Source organism: Anomalospiza imberbis, chromosome 10 (genome assembly GCF_031753505.1).
Source record: "Anomalospiza imberbis isolate Cuckoo-Finch-1a 21T00152 chromosome 10, ASM3175350v1, whole genome shotgun sequence".
In the NCBI taxonomy this organism is placed as follows: Eukaryota; Metazoa; Chordata; class Aves; order Passeriformes; family Viduidae; genus Anomalospiza; species Anomalospiza imberbis.
Window position 1 is genome coordinate 24,704,893 of NC_089690.1, and position 12,310 is coordinate 24,717,202.

The window sequence follows — 12,310 nt, forward strand, 5'->3', positions numbered from 1 at the left end:
TCATTGAGCATTATCTAAGTCTTAACAAGAAAGTAAAAAGTGGTCAAGATAGCTCGCATCTCCTCCATGGAAATTTAGGCTGAAACATATCTAAGTAAGAACATTGTTTCACTCCTGGTTTAAAATGTTGAATGCCTGTCCTGGGAAGTTGAAAAAAGAAAAAGACAGTGCAGGTTTGACATGGGTTAGGTTGAGTTTAGGGTATTTAATCATAGACTTGAGTGTCCCATTGTTCAAACCAGCCTGTGGCTCACCACAGTGGGATCAGGTCAGTGAGATTTGAGTGTACCTGCTGTTCAAATTATTTTTCAAATTGTTTGATTCCTCTGTGATAAGTGCCTAAAGGTTGCATCTTCAGGAAGGGCCTTGTGTATTTAACTCAATGCTGTGTTTATTTACAGTAGCACTCAAGTATGTTTAAATCCTATAGACATCAAGCATCCAAGTGCTGTTAGACAAGGTCTGCCTGACTTTTCCAGTCTGATTTGAGTGGGAACAAGGCCATCTCCTCCACGGGGGTGGCTGTAGGGGCAGACAAAGTGAGCCACTCCTCACAGCAGCCATCTGCCACAGGCGCTGAATGGCCCGAGCTGCCTGCAGGAGGATGCAGTACAACACACGGCTTTGCTGGGGCTGGGGACAGCACCTAACGTCACTTCGGTCCTTGCCCTTTCTGCCTTTTGAGCCACAGCCTCCCCTGCTTTCTACTCCAGTTTCCCCTCCAAATTCCCCTGGACACGGGAGGAGCATCCCTGTGGAAGGAATACTGTGTGCCAGACACGTCATGCTCCTTCAGCTAAGAGGTGCTAAAGATGTTTGCAATCCTCTGACACCACAGATTGCTGTAAGATAAAGAGTAACTCTGTAATAACTCCTGGTTTTTGTCTTTTTTCTTAATCTTTCTTTCCTTCTGCTTCATTTCCCAGTTTATTTCTCCACTTGAAAAAGCAGAGAAGGAAGACTTGGCACAACTTTGTTCATATCAGCCGACGATATCAGTGTTCCTTTGTTGAACTCCGCTTTTTAATTCCCGGTGTCTTGGGATTTTTGCTTGTAATAACCCATAAGCATTCAGTGTGGTGTATTTTGGAATTCTGTTGTTTCCACAAGAAACTGTACCAGCTAAATACTGCCAAGTAGTTCCATACACTGTCTAATCACTGTGTCTTAAGATGTGTACGCACTGACCTTCAGAAACTGTAGTATATGAAAAGCATCCTAAAACATCTCAGAATCAGAGAATGCAGCTGTGGGGAAGCTCCTGTTTAAAGGGACGTTGCTGGGTGGATTGGACCCAAATCTAAGGTTGCAGCAAACATTAGGACCAAAATTCTCCTAAAGCTCCTAAAGTTGGATGGCAAAATCCATTCTCAGATGTGTTTGTTACTCCCATTGAAGAGAGTGATACCTGTAAGTATTCATGTAAGATATCATATTTCAATTTAGCCAATCAAACACAGATTTCTTTGAGATTAGATGTAGAATCCAAGTCTAAAAACACTGTCCACAGAAAATAAATTAAGACTGGATTGCCATCTTTTATGGATTTAATTTTTTTCCTTATGGAAAACACCTCATGGTGTTCTGAACAACCAAGGTGGCCTCAATATGAAAGCCAGAAAGGAAAAAAAAAAAACTGTGTGACAGCCAAAAAAACATTAGCCAGGACAGTCCTGAAAAAGCCAAGTGAAATGTAGAAGTGGTAATACAAGCATCACAAATGACTCAGGTACAGCCTCTCGCTGAAAACTCAAGGCACCATTTGTCAGGTTTCATGGGACATCTCTTGGATGCCAACCCCCAAAAACTGGGCTCTGACCTGAAGCCCGTGAGCAGCGTTGGTGATGTCTGTGGCTGCCCAGCTCTGCGGAGGAAGCTGCCTCTGCAGCAGTTTGCAGAAATGGTCCCCACTGCCAGGATGGTTCCAAAATCAGGAAGAAGGAGGGGGAAACAGTGGGGAGAGGCTGAGAAAGGGAAGGGTGCCTAGCAAAGCTTTCCTGGAGGAAGTACACGCTTTGAACAGTACCACACTGTTCAAAGTAGTGGTGTTAATAGGCTTTAAAAAGATATATTTTAATTTGTGCATGTGGATAGTCCGTAAACCATACTGTCATCTTTGTGAAGTACTCAGCTGAGATACCTATTATACTCAATTAATTTAAACTAACATTTGATGTAATTATAAGAAATTATATGTTGTGGCTTGAGAGAAAGTTCTTTATGCTCTTGTGAATTTCTTGTTTTTCTTTTTAAAACAGTGAATAGTTTAATCATCCTTAACCAAACTAAAAATGAATGAATCAAATTTTGAGCCAGGAAATTCAGAAAATGGTCTTTTTAGGATAAGTCCTTCAAAATTTCTAAAAAGAATTCATAGAATTAAAAAAATAATAATTTGATGGGTCGGGGTTTTTTGTCTGCAATTTAACTAGGGAATAGAAACAGTGATAATAGTAGCGTAAATATTCCCACTGTGGAGTATCTCTCTTGATATGGTTTTAGAATAAAAAAAATTGGGAGCCTGACCAGTTTGTTGCTGTGAACCTATATATAAATTGTGCTAAAGTAGAATTGTGCAGAGAGAATAAGTAATGATCAATTGAAAGGTTCCAGTTGCATTTTTCCCCAAATATTTATCACTTTATAGTCACGTGTACTACTTCATATCACTAAGTCATAAGTGACCCCAGCCTTAGTGAAGCTGAATATTCAAAGTTACTAATGTGGTGCTGGATTCCCTGGTATGCCCTGATCACTTCAGTCCTTCACTGGGTGAGAACGCAAACAATTCAGAAATCCTCCTGGGCTGGACAAAAATGTAGCAGGGATGAAAGGCCTGACTCCGTGAGGGGACACAGCTGAGGGCTGTGTATAAATGAGCTTTCACTGGGAGAGGAATGAGCCATTCAACTTCAGGAGCCTTTTTAAACTGCTAAGGTAACTAGATATCTGATGTGAAGGAATTATCTGCTGAGAGTGGGACCCTGCCACCCACACCCGTGCTGAGCGTGGTGTCCTCACACTGCTTCTCTGCTGAACAGACTCATGAGATGAAGATAGCTTTTGCTGGAGGTGGTGCAATCAGGAAGGTGAAATGCTGATACTGAGCCTTAATACAGATGTTCCTTCTCCTCTGGGAGGCTGAACTGATACTCAGTTGATAGGAGTGCAAATACACATTAAAGAGTTTGAATCCTCTAGCTACAAACACACAAAGCTCCCAAATGAAACTGCAGTGGAAGTGCTACAAGGATGCAAAGCTCACATTCTCCCAACTAATGTAGTTCAAGCAAGTTAATAATCAAAATCAAATCTCACCTTTAGGTGAGAGTGGAGACTAGAAATTGTTCTTTGTGGAAATTGTAACTAATGGGATGACTGCTAAATGTAAGTGACAATTTGCAAGGAAGAGTTAAGAAACCTGCTTTCTAGTGGGTTGTAGAAAGTTTCCTCCTGACTATTTCCTCCTGTGTGGTGGTGAAGTATGGTAAATTAATGTGTTTAACTTTTCAAAGTTACTGGCCCACAGTGTGCTCTTGAATGCTCACTGTTTGCTACTACTTGTGCTGGGGTGGTTGGTGAGATAAGCCTTGTAATCTTTCTAATTCTGCCCAGGGAGCATGAACAAATATGTCTTGCCCTGATGCACAGAGCTCAGCTGCTCTGGCAGAGGGTTAAACCTTCAGCAAGGAGAATATGGTAATGGAGAACTGTTGAGGGTCACAGATTGTGCAACAGCATCTCTCACATACGTGCAGGCTGGTGCAGAGCACAATCTATACAGACACGGCTGGAGATCTCGTCTGCCTTGGAGCCAGGATTGATTGCTTTCCACTCGCTCTTCTACATTTGAAATGTCTGTGCAGTCACAACTGCCTGCCTGGGAATTTTCCATGAAATGGTTAAGTCATTCTCGCTCAGTCACCCCCAATTAGAATTTCAGCTCCTGCTCTGTGCCACTGATACCGCCTGGGCTGGTAAAACCTCACAAAAGGGCTTCCTTTTTGTGACCCCCTGGCAAACCCTCCGGGGACTGCAGGGCCATTGCTTTCTGACTGCCACCTTGGGGACCAAACTGAGGCCTCTTCTGGCTGGAAGCAATGCTTTTGATAGCTTTATCCAGAATCAGACACTGTTTGAGACCTGCATATTCCATCCTTGCCAGAAGCTCCTCCTCTGCTTTCTGGAGCACATCCCAGAGGCTATACAGCAGGAGATGCCCCTCACACACAGCACAGCTGAAAGGAAGGGGTTAACAGCTGCTCAGTGCCTGTACCATGGCTGCTGCTTGGCTTCTCGGTGATCTTGTCAATGATCCCACATCAGCTTCTGAGCTTGAACAGGTGCTGCTTGCACCCGCTATCAACAGGCTATTGAGGTACGCTTTCTCTCAAATTTAGCTCACATTGCAGAGACACAGATGTGGCTTTAAACCCAAAAACACAGATGTGGTTTTTAACCCAAAACACACATGTGGCTTTAAACCCCAAAACAGTGTTGCACAGAACTTGGCAGGAAAACTTAGTGTGGAAGTCCTAACGAGGTACTTGACCTGATTTTCACTTGACAGCATTACATAACAGCACAGTCAATCCAACAGAGTGGAACCTAATCCAATACCATCAATCCCATCCCGAAGGACGATGGGAGAATCTGATAAAGATTCTGAATGTCACCTAGGGTCTGTAAGACAAGGGGTGATTTAGAAATGTAGTCGGTTGGACTTTTAAAGTGGGCACTTTCATTCAGTTGGAACCTGCATGATGTTAGCCCCGGGAACAGTTCAGGCAAGCAAAATATTTGGCTTTTTTTCTTTTTATATAGTGATCTGCAATAAGTGACTTAAACACTCAGTGACAGAGGAGCAGGACATTATTGGCTGTGCAAGGAATTAATGAGACCAGCCTCAGTCTGCTATGCTTTTGTCTGAGTAGCAAGACCTTTTAAAATTCCACAGTTTCTGTCACTGCTCCTGCAACAAGGCTTCACCTAACTTTAATTTTATGAGCAGCTGCAGTACTTCTTGTCTGAATACAATGCATTTTAGCTCTTAAGACCAAGTTCTTGACTTGACATCGATATTAGAGCATACCTGCAAAATGGTGATGTGTGCTGTTGAGAAGGACATTGACCATGGGAGACTCAAACTTGAGGAACTTTTAGAAGCTCGATCTCAACTCTTTCATGCTCTCACAGGGTGAATTTTCTCTATTCTGTGGGAGATTATCCACACAGAGGGAATATGCGTGATCTATTATATTTTTTCAAGAGAGCACCTTGATTGCATGTTGGCGGGAGACCTTCACAAATAACCTCGGGAGCACTTGGATGATCCAGGATTTACGTCTCAGCCCTGCTCCTCCTGCCCTTTAAACAGGGAAGAGGGCTGAACCAGCAGCCTTATAAGGCACTGGGCTCCCTCCCAACATACACAGAGAAAGGCCTCAAAGTCTCTTTGATCTGGATTTACATCCTGACCGGAACTTTAGACCTGTAACAGCTCATAACCTTTGGGCTCTCTATCTCGTCAGAAGACTGAGATGCTCTTCCAGCCAGTTCTTCCTCACCTGATTTAGGTCCCTGTTGCTGGACAAGATACATTTGAGCCAGAGAAAGAACAAGCATCCTCAAATTAGCTTCTTTAAAAGCAAAATCAAAAGGCTGAAGAAAGTAGTTTGAAAAAAATGAATTGTAGCTAGAGAAATTACTGTCTGAAGATTTCTCAAATGGTAACATTATTGTCAGGAGAGATACTAGATTGGGATGTATGAAACAACCAAACCAGAACCTCACACCAGTTGTTCTTTCTCCATCTGGTCTACTTCAGAAATACTTCAGGAAAGGATTTTGTTTTCCTCTTCAGTTAATTTCCCTTCCTCAGCTGATTAATGTGTGTCTCAATTGATGTGCTCAGTAGTTTTTCTTCTCCATTGAGAACCCTAAGGCTCTCTGCCTTTAAACACATGCATAAAAAGAGATCTGAGCCACCCAAGGAGTTTACCTTCCTTCCTGGTGCACTGACATTTAAAAGCTACATCTTAGAATAAAGCAGAAAAACTGTGGCAGTCTGGTTACATGCAGTTTTGGTGGAGTAAACACTTGATTATTCAACAATGAGTCACTCCTGCAGTAACCTCATTCTGTCAGGAGTGTATCACATCTGCTAACTCTCCAAAGTGAAAACCAGAACCTGCACCTCTTCAAAACATGAATACAGCCTCGTGGTTTGCACGTAACACTCTATTCTACCAAAGAAGCCACGTACTAGAAGTTTAAAAGGGCAAAGTACTTGTTCTCAAAGAGAAAATCTCATAGAGAGCAACAAAGACAATTATGAAAAAAAACCTTCTCCATTCTTTAGCTCTTCTCACAGTGTCTGGCTTATCCATTATTCTTCAAGTCTCTTTCTGTTCTCTTAGAAAGCCGTTGTGGTTTTGGAGTGTAGTGTATTTGGAGCACAGAATTTTGGGGCTGCTCTGCCCTCTGGGCTGACTCCCTGCCTTGTGCCACGATGTCACTGTTGCTCTCAGCCAGTGCTCAGGTGGGGCTTGGCTGAAGCAGAACCTCCTCCCACAACACCCAGCTCTCCTCAAACCTCCCCTCTCTGGTCAGCAGAACGTGGCTCTTGGGTCTCCATTTGCTTCAAAATTATGGGATACAAAAGAAGACTAATCAACAGCATTTTTTGCTACACTACCTTAAATTTTAACACTGGAATTTTAATTAAATTGATTTAACAGTTCTTATAAGAGTAATGTCATTAATTTTGTTGGAAAGAGAGGAAGCAGTAAATAAGGATATTGTGGTAGTTACAATATCGTAAATTGGGAAGTGGTGCAAGTGAAATATTGCTAACATTCAGTAAAATCCTTTTTTTAAAGTGGCTCTACCTAAGAGAACCCTTTTTATATTAAAATTAAGCAGTGCTTGTCTATTAAATTCGAATACTTACAATGAACTATGACAGATGGCAGTGTTTTTCCTGGACCGTGCAGGAGATGGATGCAGGAAGGATGGTGCAGCATTCTTTGCAGAGAGCACCTTTTGGGGTGGTCTAACCCCAGACATGGGGCTGCTGGCAGCTGCAGCAGTGATCAAGGACTTCAGTCAAATTAGGATTTCAGACTGCTTGGGGCAGTAAAGATCCTGCCTGAATGTCCACTTTGTCCACTTTGAGCAGCTTGGGCTCAGTAATGGAAGCTTTTTGACACAGTGTGATTATTTTGGTTTCTCTTGATCCTCTCTAGTTCCTGTGCTTGTCCACCTGTAAATGGTCTAAGGTGAGGATAAAAAATCCCTTTGCTGAACCCATTACCTTCCTGTCATATATATGTGAACACATGGTGGTGGTCTGAGCTTTTTGCAAGGAAAATTTAAAAGAATTAAATCAGTTTCTACCCCTGATACATTGCAGATTTGCTTAAAGTAAAACTAAATAATGGCAGCTGCAATTATTTTCCTTGTAAGATCAAGGATTGAGATAGTGCATTGAGATAGTGTAGGTCCATTAGACCTACAAATTCATAGATGCACAGTGAATATTTTTTTCAGAAGTTTAGCTATTAATATTTATAGTATTGATCTGAAAGTTTGCTAAAATTTCTTTGTTAATGAAAGTAGCCTTAGCTGGAACTGAAAATTCAGTGATTGGAATGACTACCATGCCACTAGCAAGCTACTAAATAATGCAAGTTCAGCTTTTCATGCAACCAAAGGGAAAAAAATATTCTGATTAAAAGTAGAAATTTATGGTAAAGACTATCAGTATAAAGTTTAACCATTACTTATTTACGTATTATTTAAGCAATTAGCAGCTATAAAAATAGTCAAATAATTCGTTTCCAAAGCTTAACTATAGATGAAAGAATATATATATTTTTTTCTCATTGGAAAAGCTAACTTCAATCTGTGTTCCAGCTACTTTTTTCCCAGACAATAAAATGCTAATATTGCTATGACACACTCACAGGTCTGCACAATAAAATCTTACAGATAGCCCACTACTTGTCATGAAAAACATCATTATTTTTGTAAATTCAACATCCTCCCTACCCCAACCACAAACGTGGTCAAATATTACTCACATGAGGTTTATCAGCATCACTGAAAGATTAGAAATTAGCACCTCCTACTCAAGAGCAGGACTTAAAAACATGCTTTGTCTGTTGCAAAAATACATTCTGAGGGGGATGCACCAACTCTGTAGAGGTTAAAGTTTTATTTGACAACTCCTCTTCTTTCTTCCTTCCCCTTTCCAAAGGAAGTGCTTATATATGTAGACAGGCATTTGCCATTTGGGTGAGATGTTCTCCTTCCAAGTAGGAAAGAGATGAAACAGCCACTGTCTACTGTGAGCAACCTTAGTTTGCTTTGCAGCATAAAAAGTCCTCTAAGTGGCAATATATGAACTCTTGTTATAAACTTGTTATGCTCATTGCAGGAAATGAGTTCATAGCCAGCTAATTAGTATTTTCCTTAATGACTTATGCTTGAGTGTTAGCAGAGAAGAGCAGCCTCTGGAGGTGTTTGTGTAATCAGTTCAGCACGGCAGTGTCTCGCACTCACCAGCCTGGAGCAAGGAGCAAGGCGTGCCCAGGTCTGGAAGTGACTGCAACCTGTGCCTAAGCATACAGCGAATGTCTATTTTCTGTATAACACAACAAAAATCCCCTCATTTGTCCTTGCTAAACCCAGGCCTGGCATGGCATCTGTGCCGTGTTCTAATTCAGAAGAGGAAAAGCCTTTCCTTTGAATGATAAAAAATTAGGGAGAAAAGGACCACTGGGGTTGCCTGGTCCGATGTCCTGCTCGAGGCAAGGCTGCCTTTGAGGTTGGGGCAGGTTGCACGGGTTTTGTCTTGATGAGATTTGAAAATCTCCAAGGCCCATGGCTGCACAACAAATTCTGTCATTGGGTATGTTCTACTGAGGCTGATGAAAGTGCAGGAAACACCTTTATAAGAGCATGTGGTTGATGGTTTTGCCTGTTTGTTCCGTTGTGCACTGATCTGGTTGGAATCAAATTCAGATCTAGTGGAATTAAGTGCAACGCACCTTTTGTCAAGGAACTTCCACTGACATCAAGAAATTTTCTTTCTTTCTTGTTGCCATTGGAGTAGGGCAGATGTGATCATGCTGAGGACATCAGTGCATTCTCTCCCCTGTGTGTGTGTGTGAAGCCTGCTTCTCTGACACTGGCTAGGCATAGAATCAGAGTCAGGACATCTGCTGAAGTCTTGTTCTGCATTGTCTGAGGTCAGTGACAAAATCCTGAGTGGCTGCTAAGTTACTAGACTGGCACCAAAGAAAGCAGAGGATTTACTGAGGTTGCTCTTTCTCCTCGCAAATATCCTTGGCAATGCCACACCTGTTTCAAATGCTGATGGAATGGCAGTGCAAAATAAAAACCCTTCTTCTACCTCTTTCCTTGTGATTCGTCAAGCTTTACTTCCTGTAATGGGAACAATCAGAAATAAGTTTTCAGTTGCCCTTTTAAAAGCCCAAACTCCAGACCAAATCGCTAGTTGCATTCTTTTAAAGGCCACACAGTGGTGGTAAGCTCTGTAGTAAGACACTCAGAAAGGAGCTGAAAGTCTGTGCTGAGAGCAGCATCTCTCACCTCATAGACTCAGCTGTACTGAGCAAGGAGCTGTGATTGTGCCTCTACAGAAAACAACCCATTTGCACCTTATTGGAACTATCTGGAGAGGAAAAAATAACGTGGTGGAGACCAGAACATTTCTTAAAGTGCTTTACCTGGAGGTCAGTGGAATTTCATTTATAAATGATAAAATGCATGTATTTTGATGCTGAAATTGTGATGACTTACAAAGTTTGATATTACTGTACTTTTTCTGTGAACAGTGATTTTTTTGAAGTGGTGAACATATTTTCCAAGAGTATCGTAGACATTTGTAACATGTATGTTTGTGCCAATAAATCTTGTTTTAAGAAGCTGGAGTTTTTATCATTCTGTTCCCAATACACACAGTTTAGGGGCAATTCAGCAGCTTCAGCTTTTATTCCCTCTCTATGTAAAGTACTAGAGACTTCTAGAAATGAAGACTTTCTAATTCACACTGAGTTTTTACATGTTCAGTGTAATAGAAAAGGAAAAAAAAAGCACTTCTGTTGCATAAACAATAATGAACCCTGTACAAAAATATCCAAACATTAACAAATGGTGAACAGGAGCAGATGAGAAAATGTATTTAGTGCATTTGACCATATTCTTAATTTTCTTGGGTTTTCATTTTAACAGGGCATGGGGAACTTGGGGAACTCAATGCTATGAAATACTGATAGTTCACCAATTTGGTGTACGTTGGACAGATTTTGGATGAAGAAAGAAGGATTTTCAGCGAGGGGAATACAGACTTTTGCAGGGTCCTCTCCTGCCTTAACTTGAAGCAGCTGGTGCTGGCCACTTGTGTGATGGATTAATGGGGCATGGTAACTGTTGCCATGGTTATTCCTAATGAGCAATTAAGCCCTTTGAAGGGACAAGGGTTGGAAGCTGCTTTTCTCCCCTTCCTAGCGCCTACACGTAAATTTTAAATTGCATAAGCATCACAGTAACTCCACACCTTCAATGCATCAGGGGCATTATTCAACAACTTCTCTAATTTTGTTGCAAATGATCTCAGAACACATAAAAGGCACATTATTGTCTCTCCCCACCCCAAACCCAGGTAATGTCAAGATGCCTTTTTAAATGAAGGTTCTTTATTAGCAAAACTATAGATTTGTCCTTGGTAGCTCAGTGCACCTGGCAATCAGTTTGTGACACTTTTGAGTCTAAAAGGAGACAAAGCAATCACCGATTTCATACATTGCACATTCTGGTCTATGTGAAACAGCAAATAAGGATGAAAAGAGAAAGTGAATTATGTTGACTGGTGCATGTGAACACGATATTAAAGGACACAGGAAACTGATCAAAGCCAAAGTGAGGCTCATTAAGGGAGTACAATGGGCTGATGCTCCACTAGCACTCTTACAGCAAGGTTGCGTAATTAGCTCAGTTTTATTGGAAAAAAAATCCCAATTTCTGATTTTTGAGTTTACATGGACTTCTAGTAGATGATAAAAACAAGTGAAAATTAAGTTATGTTTTAAAATAATGGAGATATTTAGATGGATGTGGAAGAATCAGTAAGATTATATGAAAAATCTATCTTTCATTCTGGTCAGATACATTTGCATAATTCATGGCATTTCAGGGAGCAGAAAGAAGAATTGCTTACTAGAGATTATTAAATTATGTGGGGTGAGGAGCTCTTGGGACATGCACATGCTTTGGAAAGTCAATACAAGACAGTTCAAAGACAAAACAATCCTTGAAGTGACTGCCTGTACACTTTGCTTTGTAAGCTGAGGTACCTGAAGGTAAGTGAATGAATAAGTGCTTGTAAGTGCTCCTGACAGTTTTAAAATTAAAAAAAAAAAAGTCTCACATGCCTAAAGATGGTCAAAACTGCAATCTGAGAAAAAAAGCTGGTAAACTGCTCGAGTTCCATAAGAAAGAGAGCAAGGCAGTGGTAACTACTGTAGAGCCAAGGCAGCTTTTTTTGCTTTCCCAGGAGTTTCTAATCTAGAGGAACATAACCTTGTAACACTGCCTGTGGTTGGGCAGCTATCATCAAAAGCTCTTGCCAGGCTGTGATAACCATAACCAGTACATTTTACTAGGGGAATTTCCTGGCACTGAGCTATATACACTTTTAAGGGGCAGTTTTTGGAATGATTCTGCAGAAATAACACCCTTGTCATCCGAAGAGTGTAATTAGAATTTAATAGCTGTTGGCTGGCTGCTTTACAAAGGCAAGCAAAGCCTGGTGTTTCTACATCCTGATGGCCATAATGCAGATTTACTCTGTAGAATGTAGTCAGTGGGTTGGATAATTTTACTTCTAGTACTTACCTAATGACAGACAGGTTGTTCTTTTTACTGGAAAATGTACAATACAACATCAAGCTATTTACACCTTCCCTGGCTCAGCCTAGAAAACACCTGCTCCACAGTCCAGTTACAGCAGGAGTTGGAAAGGCTCCCCAGAACTATCCAGTGCATGCTCCTGGGATACAATCTGTAGTGATCCATATAGACAGTGCACTGGAAGAGCTGCCTGGATCGGCCCTGCACCAATCCAGGTTTTGTTAAACTTCCTCTCTAATGATCTAAGAAAGGTACAGAAGAGAGAAAACCAAAAATTCTCACTAGCGAGTCAAACGACCAGGGAGACAAGGAAGAATTCCTTCTCTCAGATCAGACTGTCCAGTGAGTCAGTTCAATTTTGAATAGGATGCAG

General features: G+C 41.3%; 1 protein-coding gene across 2 annotated transcripts in view; it reads left to right on the forward strand.

The window, feature by feature from the left end:
* The window catches only part of LOC137480244 (vesicle-associated membrane protein 2-like), a 258,919-nt gene extending 255,605 nt beyond the window's left edge, over nucleotides 1-3,314 (forward strand). For both annotated transcript variants that reach the window (XM_068201308.1, XM_068201307.1), the window contains one exon: nucleotides 927-3,314. In XM_068201308.1, coding sequence (XP_068057409.1) covers nucleotides 927-943 — 17 coding nt within the window. In that variant the 3' untranslated portion in view covers nucleotides 944-3,314. The remainder of the gene's footprint in view (nucleotides 1-926) is intronic.
* Nucleotides 3,315-12,310: the final 8,996 nt, after the last annotated feature.